This window comes from Silurus aristotelis (genome assembly GCF_946808225.1).
Source record: "Silurus aristotelis genome assembly, chromosome: 13".
Classification (NCBI taxonomy): domain Eukaryota; kingdom Metazoa; phylum Chordata; class Actinopteri; order Siluriformes; family Siluridae; genus Silurus; species Silurus aristotelis.
In genome coordinates, this window is record NC_139586.1 from 19088878 (window position 1) to 19109021 (window position 20144).

General features: G+C 39.0%; 1 protein-coding gene across 9 annotated transcripts in view; it reads left to right on the top strand.

Annotated features, from left to right (window-relative positions):
• The window catches only part of LOC310735808 (A-kinase anchoring protein 13), an 80510-nt gene that overhangs the window by 16093 nt on the left and 44273 nt on the right, over positions 1–20144 (top strand). For all 9 annotated transcript variants that reach the window (XM_083558909.1, XM_083558911.1, XM_083558916.1 and 6 more), the window contains exons 4-8: positions 3171–3458; positions 5258–5441; positions 7030–7228; positions 8235–10056; positions 11476–11537. In XM_083558909.1, coding sequence (XP_083415035.1) covers positions 3171–3458; positions 5258–5441; positions 7030–7228; positions 8235–10056; positions 11476–11537 — 2555 coding nt within the window. The remainder of the gene's footprint in view (positions 1–3170; positions 3459–5257; positions 5442–7029; positions 7229–8234; positions 10057–11475; positions 11538–20144) is intronic.

Consider the following 20144-nt stretch of genomic DNA (forward strand, 5'->3'; position numbering starts at 1 on the left):
CAGCAGAGACGCAGCAGCACTCAGGATGTCAACATAACACGCTCAGTGATCTGATTAAGGGCTCAGGTGGATTGGAGCAGGCAGAATAGGGCATAGGGGGCTTTAAATCCCGCTGAGAATGCACTTGTGTTATCTACATGATCTGGCTGGGTACATTCGAGTGTTGCACAGAAACAGAAAGACACACTGGACTACCATTAATTAGTGTGAGCTAGAAATACACTTGCTATTTGTAAAAAGTCACAATTATCAAGCTGTCCTTATCATTGCTAGCATTTTTTAGATACAAAAGTCTCTCTCGTTTTTTTTTTTTTGACCACATCTAAAAGAAGGCATCATGTTGTCTTTTTTCAAAAAGGGGAGGGGCTTGCATATCCGCAGATAATCGTCATTTATAGGTTGATAATGAGTGCTTAGGAATTCGCTATTCATGTCAATCCAGATCCGAAACTATAACACATCAGTTTAATCTCCAGATAAACCTTTAAAGGTTGTAAAGTCGTTGAATCCGAGTGGTTCGATTTCAGTGTTGTACGTACTGGCAGCTCATTGGTGTACACATGTAACTTCTGACCAGAGGGTTGTAAAATCCAATCTCAGCATCTTCAGGCTGTCACAGCTGAGCCCCTGAGCAAGCTCTTTGATCTTTACCTGCTCAGTTGTATAAAATGAGAGAACTAAAAGTCACTCTTGGTTAGGGTGTATAAATGTAGATGTAAGGAGCTCTTCAGCAGGTTCAACATGGTTCAAAAGACAACAAAGAGAATGCAGTCTTGTGTACAGAACCTTCATTTTGTTGTTGTTCATGGAAGGAGTCTCAAGTCTCAATGCTTTGTAAAGAGCAGTATGTTTTCTCCCTTGTGAAAACTAGGGTTGGAAAGGCAAATTTCCGGTAAATTTTCTGAAAACATTTACATGGGAATTTCATTGGGGGAATTTTGGAAATATTCCAAGCTGGAAACCACCAGAATTGTATGGAAATTTACAGGAATTTATGGAAATGTATTCAAAATTTAGGTATATGTTAGAATATATTAGAAATATAAACATTGTGTTTGGTCATGCATGCAAATATATATAATATATATATATATTTCAAAATATTACTATTTTGTTCTGTATTTTGTTCAAATAAATGCAGGCTGCAGAAGGTAAAAGAAAGAGCACCACAGCTTAAACTAGCTTGTCTCATAAGTTGTCAATAAAATAGAGCTAGCTTACATTTAACATCTGATTGGCTGGCTAGCTACTGTAGCTACTGTACCATTTTGTTACCTTGTTACCATAGATAAAAAAATATTTTCTCAATTAATATCAAAACTTACTTGAATGGAGGTAATCTTAAAACTGCAGAACTGTGGCTTCAATATTTGAGTGGTAGGAAACTTTTTTGTGAAAACTTGCCAAGATGGACATTTTTGACACAATTTTGTGTGCAGGATATAAGAAATGATCTGTGTTATGTTATGGAGGAATGCACAGTGCATGTAGGATGTATGGCCTCAACAGCCCTGCAGAAAGTATACTGTGTGCATGTGATAGATAAATAAGAAATCGCATCGAATCTCGAAAAATGTTTTTCAACTACATTTAAGTTCCCTGTTATAGCCTAACCTTCAATTTTGTAAATTTCACTCATTCATTCCTGTTCATTCCCACATTTTCCCAATAATTCCCATATTATTTCGTTTCTCGTTACCTGGAATTTTGCAACCCTATTAAAAACAAAAGATTTATGGCAAGCTATGATTTTCCTTTTTTGCTTATTAAGGGATTACAGTTAACTCATAGGTTAATTGTTTCTTGATCTCATGTACTGCTGCGGTATAAGAGGAAGATACATTTCACCGCACTTTTCTTTTTTGTTAATGGAATGATATTAGCAAGTTTGTAATATGTAAAACAAACTACTGCACATGGATAGTATCATAAACTGTCCAGCCACCCAGTTACCGGTTTCTGCATATAGAAAGTCTGCCAGTGAGTGTGTTTTGACTCCGTGGTCAGCTTGACTGCTCTTTATGGCGCGTGACAGTGATTTAGCACTAACTCTAGCCAAGAACCAACACAACTGAGTGTGGTACAACCAGCTGATGGGCATGGAGAGGAATTTCCTGGATGGACTTTAGTTTTTCTGTCTGTAAGTGTTTGCTGGTGTAATATTTTGTCAGTGAGTAATAAGACGTGTGTTAATTATTAAACATGTAATGCATGAGCTCATTTCCGGAGTTTTACTACATAATAACGAATGACCTTTTCATGTTAAACAACAGCATGCCACGCCAGTTCCTTTTTCTTTTCGGGGGAACATGTCGAGAAAACAGCCATCTCACACTGTGTATAACCGCAGACTTTTCTTGGTTGGCGCTTGGTTGAGGTAACCTTGGACTCCGACAGCCTTGTGTTTGCTGCTGTGAAGGGTGAGACTTGGCTGTCACATTTACAGAAACCACAGGCTCCTGCTGTAGTGGTTATGGGCTGGGTGTGGGTTGCCATACAGATAATGAGTCCACTTTTACTGCTGTGAGGAAACAGATACTTTAACACTGTGAGGTTTATAGGAAAATGGGGAAAGGGGAAAAAAACTATTTCCCTATATAACATTCTTCTTCCAAAAGTGTTTGCGATTTGGCATATGGCATATAAATTTCAAAGGTCTTTTGCAGTAGGTGATTCTTTTTTTTTTTCATTTAATAGAGTTATTATAGCACAGTTACAGGTTAGTTATTTAAATTATAGTCACTTATGTGAGTCACATTTAATTGCATACCAGAAGTCATTGCTGCTTTAATAGGTCTTTAATGTAATCCGTACCTATTGTATTTTATATAATGCGTATTATGCCAGGGCGATATTGTGATAGGCTGCGGCACAGTACCCCTCATTCATGAAAATAGATTTAAGCAAATAGAGTGCAAAATGATGTAGGGGGAATCTGAATCATGTAACTGTTGTGTGACATCAAATTAGAGATGCGTGTGTAATATTGTTGCCAATAAAATAACAAAGTAGTGAGATATTTATAGTCAGCGTTGCATTTTGGAACAATTCCAATAGCTTTAGTTAGTTTTAGTTATTATATTAATATTTATTAGGCAATAAACTAATTGGATTTGAGCTTTAAGAAAACACGGAACTCAGCTTTCTACCTTTGTCTTCTCCTTCTCCAGCCCATGACCGCTGCGAGTTGGTGGTGGTCACTCTGTGTTCTCTGGATCCAGATGGCCTCGTTCGTCACCTGTCATCCGAACAGATGTGTTTTGTCCAAGATTTGGCCTTGGACATGGCCCAGTTCCTGGTGGGTGCAGTGGGCCAGGCTGAAGGAACGGAGGGCGCACTGCTGCTTAACGAGTGTCACATCCCGCTGCAGGAGTGCGAGAAGATGGACCAGAGCCTGGCGCTCGCATTCAAACACCTCACACTGCCTCCTGATTGGAACCTTTTAGGGGACAATAACGGTGAGAGCCACTGCTGGGACAATGTGATGATCCAGTACATGCAATCATAATTGTTTGGCAACCACTTGCAAATCCCTCGTTTTGTAAATGCTTTTCCACATACTTTAAGCAGAAGTGCTGCACCTGAAAGTGAAAAAGAGATTAGTGAAAATAGATTTTTTTTAATTTCCAATAAATCTTTTTAAGCATAATAGATATAATGCACAATCCTTTTTACAAAATAGTGAAGATTAATTATAGTTAATTCTGTTACGTTGAAAATAAAATTCCAGTGCTTTTCTGCAGTTCAACTAACTATCAGTTATTTTAAAAACCTGAAGAGGGCGTCTGAGAACCAGAATTAGAGCTATTTTCTGGACACTCTGGACAATTTATCTGTGTTTTGAATATCTAGATAATGATTCTATATATTTACAAATCGATATGTTTTGTGAATGGTTCAAGTAGCTGCCAGTGTACAGGATCCGTAACGTTTCTGAAAAAGCAGCAGAAACACTGCTGTTACTCTTATCCTCTCTTATCAATGTTGTTTTCTCCTATTTTGCATATCAATATTGGTTACCACAGTTACCATTAATATAACGCATGCCATTCTAGGTCAAACATTCTAGGTGGATTATAATAACAATCCTGCATGTTAGGGCCTAGTCTTTGTACATGGAATTTAAGCTGTGAGGCCAAAACTTTCTTTAGACTCCATTAGTCTAATTCAACAGGAGGTTAAGTCTTTTTGAACTGTCCATTTGCTACATTCAGTACATCTGAGATTGTTTAGACTATTTGAAAGGCTTAACTTGAGTTTGTAATGCCTATGATGTTTCTATGAGCTATAAAGACAGAAGTGTGGCAAACTTTCAGTTATCACATAACTGTGAGAAGATCTAGGTCAGACAAGCAGCTCGAAACTATTGAGAGGACTTGACTCTGTGATGTAAAAAACATCGGCAGAGGCTTAGCAACAAGAGTATAAACTGTCCAACTGAATAACAGGCTAAACACAGAACAGGTGAACACATTCGGTTAACAACCCAGTGGCATGACATGTTAGGAGACAGGACCAAAATCGTTACAAAAATCAAGTAACCAAAATCAAATAAAAGTTAAACTAAGGGTCAGAGGGTTGATCAGTAACACCCCGGCTTACGAACTTCTAATCATGTAGCTCGTAGTTGGTTTGCAAGGACAAAAAAACCCCAAGCGGCACATTGGTTAATAAAATAGTTTCAATGTCAATTTGCAGTGTGTGTGGAAATAAAAGAGGAGAAAGCAGCGCATTGACGTGACCGATGCGTTTTCAAAGCTACTTAAAGAATAGACGAAGTAGACTTCCACCTACTTCAATCCCGTAGGACCATCACTTGTGTATAAACATTTGTATTAGACGCCATTGAACTTGAAAAAGAACAAGTGCTTGTATAAGATGGAGAACAGGTGACAGAAAGAGAGAACTTCTTTTATGTAGCTTTGCAAGAAACCTGTAGTGGCCTTAGCTCGGTGCATGTCAGGGCAGAACTGCAATTACTTTTGTGTAGTCTCTTTTAATTGAAAATGTGCACGTGATTGTGGCATCCATTCATCATTGCACTTACATGCCCGGTGCTTTGTTGAGTCGTGGCTGAACCTGCGTCCTGCTTTTTGTGCTGACACAATGGTTACAAATCTCCCAATCACACATGTTGACACACTTCACCATTCAAGAGACGGTTTGATTTTAAAGTGAAAACAAAGATACTTTGACCTGCTGTAACAACATTGAGGCCGTTTTCGACTTGCTGAGCATGCCAATGTTTGTGCTGTAGAGCCGACACCTCGGGAGACTCTTCTGCATTTTGCCGCTCGCCGTGGGCTCCAGCGTGTGGCGTCCTTCCTCCTGCAGCAGCCTGGAGCAAGACGCGCGCTGGACCTTCCCAACAGAGATGGCGTGACCCCGGCTACCCTGGCACAGAGCTGTGGACACAATGCACTGCTGGAGCTACTTACACTGTGAGTGCATCATTATATCAGAGAGCTACTACACGCATGCAAATATAGATCTGGGATTTATGATCAAACTAAACTTTCACATTATTATGCAATCACAGAGTACAGGAAATACAATATGTACCAATTAGCAGGATTTAGTTAGCTTAAGGACTTACTAGCGGGGTTTCATCATTTGCTTCATAAAGTTCTATTGAACGTTGCCGAAATAAACGCATGGAAGAACTAATTTAAATAAAAAGTCTAATTTGGACCCTTCTGGCATAGATTAATACTTATCAACATACACATTTTGAATTTTATTTTATTTACCATAGCCCAAAGCTCATCTTAATTGGCTTATTCAAAAGATAATTAAAATTTGCATCAACCGGCCAAGCCATGCCTGCTTATACATTCATTTCCTCAAAAGCAGAATATAACGGACTAATAGGAAAATTCTAGAGTACATTGTTTTCTATAAATATATATTTAAACCAGAAGCGCTGTTGAATTCTTAGTTATAATTGGTCAGAAGTTGTTGATAATAAATAGGATTATACAAGACTGAAGCATTTTCACAAAATACAGTACATTAGGAACACCTTTGCACCTGCTCATTATGGCAAATGATCTAATCAGCCAATCATGTGGCTGCAGAACAAATCATAAAATCATGTAGCTGTAGGCCATGAGCTTTAGATTAATTGTCAGATTAAGAAAAAAAAGGACCGTTGAATTATACCAGTCTGGCCATTCTCCTCTAATCTCTAAAATTAACAGGGCATTTCAGTCTGCAGAACTGTTGCTCGCTGGATGATTTTTGTTTTTCTGCACCATTCGATGCAACATATTTAATGAATTAATGTCAGCTGTTTTTGAGGATTTGAATGGGAGGATATTCATGAACACAGCAGGATTCCCCTTTGGCTAAAGTCTATCTCGGGGGATAAACTAGGACAAGCGTGGGTTGCATCCTGCTATATTATGTCCTCGTTCCTCCTCCACATATGAAGGGAGGCTTCAGAGATTATTTTTTGCAACCAAGCATGGGAATATCCCACGCGATATAGGAAAACGTCTATTTTTGAATTAGATTTTGCATGTGCTGAGTTATTGTGTTTGCCTAGTTTGTGAAAATGCCCACCTGCGGTTGAGTTAAATGCATGACTACAGGCCTGCAGATTCTATCACTGATTCCTTTATTAAAAGATAATTGGATGATTTTCAAGCACACACACACACACACACACACACACACACACACACACACACACACACACACACACACACTCACACACCAACTCTCTGCTCTGGTGACATCAGTTTGATTGCGAGCCATACCACTTGCTCTCATTTGGGCCTCACTAAGAAAGTCCACTCCACCCAGGATTGCACAATCTCTGAAGTCAGACGGAAAGAGTTTCACCCACTACACCTCATATTAGAACAAACTGACTCCAAGGGAGGTTGTTAGACTTTTCTAGATTTAGGGAAATCTATCTTCAGTGTAACTGATGTTATGCTTATAAAGGAATTCGGTTTTCGAGTGTGTAAAGTCGAGTGATATGTTTGGAAGTGTTTTATAATCAGGCGTTACGTTTTCGAGCAGGGAGGAGACGGATACTCAGGATAGCACCGATACACACAGAGGAGACTGCTATGGTGCCTATGTGGTGCAGCACCACCCGGATCTGAACACCTACACACTGTCAGCGGTCACTGAGCCTGGCACAGCGCCACACTGCAGGCTGCAGGCGGACGTGCAAGACTTGCGGCGTGCGATTCTAGAAAACACAAATCGGGTCAAGGTGGGTCATGCTTTATACGTTTTTAAATAAACAGTGGGTTTAAGAAAATTGAGAAACCTTTCTAGTTACACATCTGCACTATTTCTAGACTTTATATTTGTCATACTGACCGTGTTAACTTGTTCCTAGAAAGGCCCAATATGGTGCCCACTATCATTAAAACAAAAAAAGAGGGCTTTTCACTCAAGTTACTGTCAATAATATAGTTTGTAATGAAAATAAAAACAAATGCAAAGTAATTATCAAAAGCATTATAAATACACCAACCAGGTGTAACATTATGAGGTGAAATAAATCACACTGATTATCTCTGGCACCTGTTAGTGGGGGTGGTGGGGGGAGGGGATTTAATAGGCAGTCTTCAAAGTTGATGTGTTAGAAGCAGGAAAAATGGGTAAGCATGAGGATTTGAGCGAGATTAACAAGAGCCAAATTGTGATGTCTAGACGACTGGGTTAGAGCATCTCCAAAACTGCAGCGCTTGTGGGATGTAGTGTAGTGGTCAGTATCTATCAAAAGTGCTGAAAGGAAGGAACCTGAACCGCCGACAGGGTCATGGGATGTGTGGTCCGATCCAACAGATGAGCTTATAAAGCTCAAAGAACTTAATGATGTTAATGCTCGACTGGTCAGAACTGTTTTGGCATCAAAATGTGGACCAACACAATATTAGGGAGGTGGTCATAATGTTACACCTGATCGGCATTTATTCTAATTGTGCCAGATCTTTTTTTAGATCTCTCTTTTTGCTTTAATTTTCTTTTTTTTCTTATGCAAATAAATGCCCATAAATAATTATAATATATCTCGAGAAGCAATGCGTCTCTTGAACGTGCTTTTCTGTTTTTTTTTATTATATGTAATTTTATTATGTATAATCTGTGAGAACGTGAGATACCGATTGTACATAACTTCACGGAGTGCTGCCGATAAGATATGAACGATGTCACATAATTAAAGTTCCATTCCTGAAAAAGCTGTTCCTTGTGCTGTTACTGTTATTCAGCCGCCACACATCTCCCAGGACCGTGCAGACGTTCCGGAGGCCTGTTTCGAGCACCCACAGGACGACTCTGTCAGCACAGCAGAGGAAGAGTCTGCGTCTGCGTGTGAGAAAAGAAACAAAAGCGAGCATCCAGGTCCAGTCCCGTGCACCGAAGTTAACCGAGGTCTTTGCTTAAGTGCCAAAATTTCCGCACCTCTGTCAGACAATGGCGACAATGACGAGGAACGGGCGCGTTCCTGTGAAAACATCGACCAAGATTATGGAGCGCAAGCACAGAGCATAGCTCCTGGCATACTAGGAGATAGCAGTGACAGCTTACAGGCAAGCTCCGAGGGAGAAAGTGCAGCCCCATCCTGTGGAAAGGAGCAAGAGGAAACTGATATAGCTCAGGAGCTGATCTGCGAGGCACAAGCAAGTGCCGAGGGGGCCGAAAGGGTGGTCCAGGAAGAGGGGTTCAGCTTGGCGAGAGCAGATGAAAACCAGTGTTTGGAGCTATCGGAGTCGCCAGCAGGAGATATGGGAATCACTCAATCTGCAGACACACCTGAAAGTTCTGAGATGGAATCATGTTCCCAGGGAGAAGTACAAATCTGTGATGAGAGCGAGGAAGGGAATGGGAACAGCAGCGCTTTGGAGCAGGAGAAGATGGAGGGAATAAATGAGGACTTAGCAATAGATCAGTCAGGGAATGGCAAGCAAGAATCTGCAAGTCCGTTTATTTCAGCAGATGCGATATATTCAGTGGAGGACGAGCTTGAAATAAATGGCAGTCAGACAAGTGATGTCTATGAACAAGGATCCAAGGAACAAGAAAAACCTGCAGAAGACAGTACTGATGCACAGGACGAAGATTCCCATTATAGTTCCCGTCACAATGGTGAAACAGAGAGTAGTCACGAACTCACATTCGATACAGTGTGCCATCAGAGAGAGCAATCTGACAGTGCTCCAGAGGAAACGTGTCAAAAGAACAATATGGTTGGAGAACCTCAGTCGCTTTTAGATTCAGAGACTTATCCACACAGTTCAGGTTTTGAGCTCGATGAAACATCTTCTGTGACACTTCGTGATACTGTTTCCCAGAACAGCGCTCACATACCTGAACCAGAACCAGAGGCAGCCACCAGGGAACCAGACTCAACAGTCATAAGCGAAACAACAGCAGGAAATAAGTGCGAAGGACAAACTTTGGAATGCAGCACTGATGTCTCCCTGGCTGCACTTGGCTCTGAGCCTGAAACCTCCACACCATCCAGCAAGGACGCTTTAGAACTTAAGGAAACCGAGTGGGTTTCCGCTAACATGGCACAGAGAGTTTCTGCCAGTGACCCACAGGAAGTCTCACAGCAGACTTGCCTCGAACATGAACAGGAGCACACTCAGGAGGACAGAGAGAACAGGATTTATTTAGAGAACAACGACCGGACAGAAGAAATCTCTTTAAAAAATGGAGATGAACTACCAGAAACGAGTGACGTTCTTCCTCCTGACCAAGGAGACAAAGCTGCTTTTCCAAACCCTCTCATTTTAGAAGAAGCTGTGGAATTGAGAACTACAGAAAACAGACTCAGTGCTGTCGAGGAAGAAGTCCAGCCTCGTTTAGACCACAGTGAGCCAGTGCTTTTTGATTTCTCTACCACAAGCTTAGCTGATATTGTAGCCACATCATTCTCACTTGATGAGCAGTCTAAACTTAGAAGTGAGGATATCACTGAGTCTGAAGTGACGGATTCTGCGCTTTCAGAGTTGACCGATGTGGAAGACAGGCAGCGCTTTGGACCCGAAGAGGACGTGGTTGGACACATCAAAACTCACGGTGAAGGTGAGATGGAGTTTTTCCATTTATTAATGATATGGAACGGAGTTTTATTTTCGGAATATTTTGTAAAAAGCCTGTTGATAAAATGAAAGATAATTAATCAGAAATCAGGGTGTGATTTGATTTGTGAAACAATCGCAGACAAAGCAGTTATCACTCCCTTTTACCAATTAAAGTTCATGTGTTAATTTATAGTGTCTGAAAATACATCTATGAGAGTTTATATAAATAATAAACAAGTTATATAACTATTATCAGATAAGCTCTGATAGGACACGTTTTGACAAATCAGAACTGATACAAACATTTAACTGAGCTGTGCTGTAATTATGGTTGTATATTTTATATATATATATATATATATATATATATATATATATATATATATATATATATATATATATATATATATATATATATATATATATATATATCCATATATTATAACATATATAGTCTTTAGTCCAAATAAAATGGCACATTAACTAAGAAAATGTTAAATATAGAGAGTTTAAACTGTTTGTTTAAGGAACATTAGTTGGAATGTTGCTGAGAGGTACAGCGATTGGTCAGTCACTTAAAATAATTCTTCCAATGTTAGTAGGGCATCATGCTTTTGATTGAACAAATAGATCACTGTTCAGACTACGCAACGTTCCGTAGCTCCTCTTTGTTCGACTGCTTGTCTCTTAAAAAAAAAACACAAACTACAGCTTTTTATTCCCTGCATAAGGCAGCAATTTATGAACTGCGTCAACACTGAGATCATAAAAACAAAAACATCCTCCTCCTGGCTAGATGCTGATGGAGAGAATGTAGTGAAGCCACGATTAGATCATCTCTGACTCGGCAATAGCAGGAAGAGTCCGAAAAGGCTTTCTATGATTAACGAAAGCACGGCAATTATTTCTCTCCAAACCCAATGGAATCATTAAAAGTAGCCCATGTAACTCCATCCTGCCCAAGCCAGGAGGAAATGGGGCGTGCTCCCGTATCCCAGGATATATTTACAAGAGTGTAACTTAGCAACAGGGTGATGTCAGCGCGATAACCAGGAAAAGCAAAGACGACATCGCTGTCTTCCATTCAGCCCATTTTCCTGACTAATTGTTTTTGTTCTTCACGCACGTTCACGCTCATAAGGTTTATTGTTACCTCTGAGGAATTGCATAACAGTAACTGACATAGCTGGACCAGTTATTTTCAGAAACATCTCTGTTTTGTTGTTCGAGCGGCACAGCTGGGAACACTTTTAAATTCATTAATCACGCCCGAAAAAAAAATGACCAGTATTTTCCATTCTTAACCCGGAATCTAAAAATGGATCTTAGACCAGATTGCTACCAATTTGTTTAGTTAAACTTTGTAAGTCTCCTTCAAAGCTGTCTGATCGATTGCTTGTGTCTAAATATGTCTTTACAGAGCTACGTGTCTCCCCGGACCCGCATCTAGAGACGTGTCTCGGAGGTGTTGACGTATCTATGGTAAGTACCAGGTTCCCTACTAGCAGGAAGTCTCCTCTTTAATCCAGGATGTCTTAGTCACAAAGGATTTGGGTGTGTGTGTGTGTGGATTACACATGGATTATCTCTCCCCCAACCTCCCCCCCCCCCCCCAACCCCAGTTCCCTCCTATTAAAAATTGATCACAACGAATGCTTAGACTTAATGTGGAAATTCTGGCAAAGCATTTCATCAAAGTATGCATGTATGGGAAGTGTTTGTGAAGCCGCGCACTGAAATATTTTCCCACAGAAATGCTTTCCTTCTGCTTTGAGTCGAGTTTCAGCGAGAATTATTTTCACTAAAGGGAATGAGTGCATACAGAAGGTACAACAAGGTGGTCACAGATACAGCAGATATGCTGTAATTGCATGTCCAATTGGTGGCAGTGTTTGGCCTTGTAAAAAGCCACTGACACCGAGCTGCCTCCATTATCCCACCGATGCAGCATTTTGCTTTGCTCTTTCCAGCGCCACTCTTTTCTATAACCGACATCAGAGGTGTTTTCTGCACTTCCAATGTTGTCTACAAGCTTGATAAAGATAACATGCTTAAACTGCATTCTAAACAAACAAACAAACCAACAAACCAACAAACAAACAAACAAACAAACAAACCCAATAAACCAGCTCCCAGCCATGCGGCCAATTTGTGTACAATAAGGCATGTTTTTTGATCACACATTAGCAGATGTATACACAATGCAATCTGGCCACTGCACTCCCAGCCAGGACACCTAATGAAATTTACTTTGCTCGCAGCTCCTCTCCATGGTGACATTTCCAACAGTTCTGCTTTTGTTTACTTAATGCACTCCTGAGGGCTTCGCAAGTGTGCTCGAGAGTGGGCCGGAGTTACCAAGCAATGCATCTTCCATTGTGTTCGCCTAGTCAAAGCAAAGCTAGCTGACTTTTAGCTAGCATGTGAAGTTAAGGAGCAATGTGGAAGAGTTTACTTTTGGAGAGGTCAAACCGGTAGGGGTGGGCGAGAAGACAGATAACAGAAAGCCATGTGGCTGTGTGTGTGTGTGTTTGTGTGTGTGTGTGTTTGTGTGTGTGTGTGTGTGTGTGTGTGTGTGTGTGTGTGTGTGTGTGTGTGTGTGTGAGAGAGAGAGAGAGAGAGAGAGAGAGAGAGAGAGAGAGAGAGAGAGGGCGTGCGTGCGTGCGTGCGCGCGTGTGTGTGTGTTGCTTTTGTTCTCCATGTGCATGTCGCATGTACGTAAGTGAAGTTTTAATAGGAGAACATTGAAGCAGTGTAGTCCAACAGCGTCTGTCAGAATGCCATCACTCATAACAGTTTTTTTTTTAAGTTTTTATTATGTGGAAAGAAGCAGTAAAGTGGCAAAAAAAGCTAAAAGAGAAAAAGGTTAATTAGCTTTGCTATTAAAGTGCGGACCAAACCGCTAACCTTCCGATACTCCCTTTATTTAGTCTACATTTGAAGCTTGTATTGTTAACTTTGGCAGGAAAACTGGCAAACAGTCCTAATATCAAAACACTACAGACTTCTTGCAAACAGGAATAAGTTACATTATTGTTGATTTGTCAGATCTCAGCTAAAACTACAGAATATTTAGAAGTTGTGAGATGCACAGGGTGGATTTGACTGAAAATAGAGTCGTCTCTCATATATTAAATCTAACATTGAAAAATAGATCAATCCTGTGGACACGTTACAATTTCGACAATTTCGGAATTTGATTTCATGACTTTTGCACTGTGTGGTTAACTATCAATGCATACTATTAAAAATATGGAATGCAAAATAACTGCGCTGTGATGCATCAAGTACTATTTTGTGAGCTGCTGAATACTGATATATATATATATATATATATATATATATATATATATATATATATATATATATATATATATATATATATATATATATATAATTGTAATATATATATAATTGTAATATTTCAGAAATTCTCAGGCCTGGAAACGTTCCAAGGGAATTAACAGGAATATATAGGAATGAAGGGGAATTAACTGGGAATTTACAAAATTGAAGATTAGCCTATACCAAGGAACTTTAATGTAGTTGAGAAATTATTGAAGGATAATCTCGGTGAAAACAACAAAATTTAATCCAATTGCTGCCCATTCATCAGTCACATGCACTGTGCATTCCTCCATAACAGAGCGTAATTTCTTTAATCCTGCGCACAAAATAAAAATCTTTTTTTTTTCTTGTCAGATTTTGACCAATCAAAATGCTTATATTTATGTTTGAATATTTGAATATTTTTGAATTAATTACCATAAATTCCTATATAGATTCCATGTATATATATATATATATATATATATATATATATATATATATATATATATATATATATATATATATATATATAGTATATATATTTATGCATTATTATATATTATTTGTCATTTGCTTTTCTTTATGTTACATTTGACAATAATATAAAAGTAATTGTCTTGATCAGTCCTTATTTTCTATCTCAATTTTTTTTTATATACTTAAAAGTAAGTGCTTTGGATGTTATTGAAAAACGGAGGGAGGCAATCTGAGGCAACATTGCAGACATGAGCTACACACTTGAGATTTGCATAATCTGAATAAGACAGAGAATCATCTCAAGCACATGCGTAAACTGACTCCGAATTCCCACAACTTTCTCGATTTAAACACTGTTGCAACTTCTGACACTGAATATGCATAGTCATAAACAATCCCTTTTAACCGTGGGTAAAACATAAACATGGAGCTTTTCTGCCTAAACAAGAACACAGCCTTTAATTTGATCCCCCTCCTTAGGGAGGACTCAGTGCTTTCTTGCATGGAATTGTCAGTTTAATGTATTGACCTCGGGGCCAGCTCTCTTTTCACGCTTTTCCAAGTTTGTGCTGAAGTTTGTATTAAATTGTGTGCACATGCATCCTGCCAGGCTGAAGCTGCAATTCCTGCTTATCTCATCTGCAGGGATAATAAACAGATGGGGGAAATCAGTATAAAGTGTTGCCTTGTATTTAAGCAACCTTCTGGGCATCTTTATCTACTCAGCTACTCAGGGCGTTTCTTTTTTTTGTTTTTTTTTTTTGCGTGTGTGTATGTATCACCGAAGACATGAGGCGCGCCAATTGAAATCGTGAGGTCATGCAGACCTGTTATCAATCAGCAACACTGCACAGACTCCTGTAACTCAGGAACTGAGCTCATAGGTGTGATTCAAAGGGAGGGAGTGGGAGGGGGCAGTGAACATGGGTGGAAAAGGGTGTGTATGGGTGGATATGTACAGAAGGAAAGGACATGCAGCTGTATGTGTGTGTGTTTGAGAAAGAGAGAGAAAGAGAGAGAGAGAGAGAGAGAGAGAGAGAAAGAGAGGGGGAGCAGAGAGAGGGGCTGAACGAAGTTGAGCGAGTGAAAGGGGCGGGCTCTTCACACAGATGTGAAAGATTAGGAGTCTCTCGTTTTTCCAAAAGCTCCAGCAGCAGAGACGTTTGCTCGTAAGGGCCTCATGTTGGAAATAAGCCCCATTTTGTGGACCAACTTTTCCTTACTCTTTTGGGGAAAATGTACGAGAGACACAAGCGGAGGTACAGTCTGTGTGCTAAAAGAGGACGAGCTGTGGATGTGGTTTTAATAAAGGTAAGAGGGTCTGTTTTGTTTTGGGGTTTTTTTTGGTCATTTGGTCAATTGACAACTTTTGGAAAAAGCGTTTCGTTGTCAATCCAGCATTTGCATCAGATCGAAGGGAAGTTGGATCATACGTTCGATTTCTTCATTAAGGACATTTTTATGAGCGATGACTATCCAGGGGGAATCATATGTCATACTGTCTGATGTAGTGTGTGTGGGTGGGTGGGTGCACAGTTTGTGTCATGGGGATGAATCAAGCCTGGGAACCGACTACTCTCAATGAGAAGGCCGTGCTAAAGACATGATTTGACTCATTAGTGTTTTTCTTTTTTTTTTAATTCAAAATAATCCCCCCAGTCAGAGTCTGTGTGCTATAGACCTTGTAAAGGAAAATTACAGGTGTTGTGTATGCGCTGTTTTTCTTATGCACATTAGCTGATAATGTGAAGAACTCTTTTTTTTAAATCTCAACATAAAATTACAGGCTTTTCTTACAGTCAGTTGGTTAGATCATCATGCTTTCCTGCACAGATGCCTGTGATTGAGCAGAGAAGGCTGTAATGAACCGGTCAGTCAGCAGACATTCCTCAGTTTGGTTTTAAAAACCCGTACCACTTAATGACTCCTTAAGGCAAGATATATTTTTTCACTTTGGCTGTGCTGAAGCCTTTCTGATGGCTCGAGCACAGTACTGTGGCAGTAATCTGTGTGTGTGTGTGTGTGTGTGTGTGTGTGTGTGTGTGTGTGTGTGTGTGTGTGAGAGAGGAGACTGTACAGGCAAAAGGGGTGAGGGGGGAATTTGGTGGCAGTCTGGAAGCCAGCGTCTCGATCCTAACGGTTTCCTTTGGCCCAAGGCCTGGAGAGACTGATGGAAACAGGGAACTCAGCCAAGTGACTTCATACCACTGTACTTCAGCTGAAATCTCAATGCTGTTGATGCTGCTGCAGATTTAAGACCCGCTAGGGAACATTGTGAGAATGCTCCTCTTAAGAACGTAGCAACAGTGTGGATACTGGAAGCATTACTAGAAACAAAATTGACACTATTGTTTTTTTTTTTTTGTTTGTTTTTTCTCCCTGCACAGAAAGTTTTGTTTTTGTTTCCCAGCCTTCTCAATCAGTCATGCATCCAGAGCTAGTCCTAGGACCGTTTATTTTTATACCATGTGTGTTTTTGTTGGGTGCATTTTGGAGGGATTGGCTTCTGACCAGGCGTGCTAGTGCGCCCCTGCACACTCCTTTCTCTGGTGCTACAGAGCTGTAATGAGAAAAGAGGTAGTGCCAGATTCTAGTGAGAGACCTAAGGCCATATCTGGGAACATGCTGGGCAGCAGGAGCATGCACTGTGTGTTTGGTTTAGGGGTCTGTAACTGAACAAACTGCAGAACTGAAAGAGAGAAAGAGTGAAATAACAGACCAAGCTTCTGTCTATTATGTCTATAACTAGCACATCACTGTGAAGATATTTAGATTTAGATCTTAAATTCTGTGAAGATGCTTTGAGACAATGTCCATTGTGAAACGCGCTATATAGAAATAAACTTGACTTGACTTGACTATTGAGCTAGTTTTAAAACGTTCAGAAGGATGAATTATTTATAGTGATATAGTTATATGCACTACACATGGATTATATATATATATATATATATATATATATATATATATATATATATATATATATATATATATATTTTAACAGTGTTTTAACAGTTAAGGCTCTTACTGATCAAAAGGTCTGAGGTTTATGCTCCAGCACCACCAAGCTGCCACTGGGGCCCTTAACCATGGATCTTAACATGATCTACCCCAGGAAAAGAATGTATATGTGACTAATACAGGCTTTGAGGCTTTGTTTACTCATTTTCAACCATTTATAGTTACCTTTCATTTTTATGGAAAAATCGCCTATCACTTACACTGTATAAACTATACAGTGTACAGTGTATAAACTATTATCATTTTGTGTGCCTTTTTTTTTTTTTCTTTCTTTCTCTATTAAAGTTAATAAGACTAAAAATGCAGCTTGCCAATACAGAGAGCTCTTCTGTCCCTAAGGCTTTTCCATAGCGGAAAAACATACTGTTTCAAAGTGCTGACACCAGAGACTCCTTATGTGCAGTAAACATCTTGTATACCATTATTTCATATAAATGATCATATGATTTTATTTATTAAATGACACATTTTGAGAAAATGTATAATTAAAGTAGATTACATCGATTGTTTGCAATATAAGTCCCTGTTGGAGTTACTACTAAAGATTATATTAACTTTAAACTGAATCAGAGCAGGAACAACAGTCCGATCTTTTGACCAATCAGATTTAAGAATTCAACAGTACAGTGGCAGAAATCTACTGTATATACTGTCATAAACAATATACAATATATACTGTACTGTAATAGAAAATCATTGGTGACAGTAAGGAAGTAATAGTAATTTGTATATACAAAAAGTATTTGCATTTGGGGAGACTTTTACTTTAACTTCACTACATTTCAAAGTGAAATATCTCACTACATTTTGCTAAATCAGTCGTTCCTTTTTAATTATGAGTGAATAAAAACGTATCTGGTCAAACACGCAGCAAGCCACCAATCAGGGCAGAGCACACGCTCTGTTTTGAACTTGTTCTGATTGGCTATATTTGCGTGATTCTTTTTTTAAGTAGTTAAAAAGAAGGTTTTGGGCCCATGCTCATTTTAATAGATATCAATCAATGTTTAACTCATTAATATTATTCTGTTAATAGAGTGATGTGCTAAAAGTAATAGTAGTCTTTCCAATACACTGAGTTGATTAAGTGAGAGTCTTGTGACAACAATGAGATTAGGATCATTATAGCCATGATAAATCATGATACTGTTGTACTTTTACTCAAGTGAAAGTTAAAAGGGAGCACTATTATTTTTATTGGAGTAATATCTTACAGAGTGCATCTCTACTTTACATCGTCCACCCCTGTGGAAAATGTACTGTAATATAAATTTACAAAAGTAATAATCATTTGACCATGAAGTATTTTGAGATATAGGATATTGTGATATCGTTTTATATACATAATATTTTATAATAATAATAATTCTATAATAATTTTTGGTAAATTTCCAATTGGGATGAATTAAGTATCTATCTATCTATCTATCTATCTATCTATCTATCTATCTATCTATCTATCTATCTATCTATCTATCTATCTATCTATCTGTCTGTCTGTCTGTCTGTCTGTCTGTCTGTCTGTCTGTCTGTCTGTCTGTCTGTCTGTCTGTCTGTCTGTCTGTCTGTCTGTCTGTCCGTCTGTCTGTCTGTCATTAAATCTTTGAAATAAACATGATCCCAGTAAGTTTTCACTACTTTGTTGCTCGCCGTTTCTGAGTAAACCTGTATATTGAGATGCATGATCATGTTATGGCGAGAATAATGAGATGATGGTTTTTGACTGATAAGCACTACACCTGTATTTCATTCAGAAGTAACATTAAAACTCCTGAGATGAACTCTGCCCCATTGAGAAGGGAACACCGGTTCTTAAAGTCGGTTCCATGGACAGCCGGGAGTTCATGAAGCTATAAATCTGTGCTGCGTTTCTTAATCACCTGAAAGAGATCCCTGACTATGAACCTTTTCTTGGTTTATTTCGAGTGGATTGTAAAAGAAAGACATTGCAGATTCAATAATGTATTGCTGTGATGCTTCTGAGTTTCATTTATGGCTAATAAGAGCAAATATAGGAAAACATGACTATACTGTAATAATTAAGGGCACGTATTTACTGTACATACCAAAACTCGTTCAGGAAAGCTCTGTAGTTCTGTAAAAAAATTTTTTTAAAATGTATTTATGTTCGGAGTGTGTTTATTCAATCTGCAACACCTTTATATGGATTAAACATAGTTAAGCAACTCACTGATGTTTACGTTTTTCCAGATCAATTATGTTTATGTTTTTTTAATACTTTATTATATTTTATGTTTATGCGCCATAAAGACTGACAGTTAATTTCATTGTACCGGTGCAACGACAATAGATAATATTATCTATGCACTGTCAGTTTTACTGTCAGTATTACCAGTCAGTTGAGTTTAAATGTGGTGCAGTAGCAGAACACCTGCCCATATGATTCACATGTTCTTTTAGAACATCTTATTTTACATGTAATCCCCATATTCTGTTAGAATAACCTCCACTCTTCTGGAAAGATGTTGCATCAGATTTTGATGTGTGCTTGTGTTATTGTTCATTCAGCCACCAGAGGTGTAAAGTCAGCTACTGGTGTAGGTAAAGTGAGGAACCCTGGCTATCAGGGTTCCATTTGATCCCAAAGGTTTTCAGTAGGGTTGAGGTCAGAGCTCTTTAGCAGGTCACTTTGGGTTGGATTTTCAACTCCATCCCATGCAAACCATATCTTCTGTGCTTTGTGCACAGGGGCATTGTAAAATGTAAGGAGAAAATGTAACGCATCCGAAGACATTTTATACAATAGTGTACCTCAACTTCTTGGCTTAGAGAAGAACCGCAGAATCAGGTGTCCCAGTGCTTTTGTCAATATAGTGATGCAACATTAGGTACCATGGCTCGTGGACAGCAATGGGTAAAATACAGAATTTTTAGTCATCACTGACCGATAGCGAGTAATCATTAAGAACAACACACTGGGGAAGTGTTGTTATTTTTACTCACCTAGTATTAGATCTGGCTAGTGTTTGCTGCAGTAGTTTAGTGCTACTAGCAAGGAACTTGTGCTTACAAACTTCTATTGAATACAGATGCTGTAGTTCCTTCTCTTGATACTTTCAGCAAGCACAGTTTACTTTGCTTTGATGTTGATCATATTCATAGTATAATATTCAATAGTCATCTATTCTTAGCTTTCAGCACCTGCAAAATGTCTATATCGTGTGGTACTTCTAGCATGCCACCACCTTCAGCTTTATTTTTAGTTCAACTTGCGTGCACTATTAAGTGTAATCATTTTAT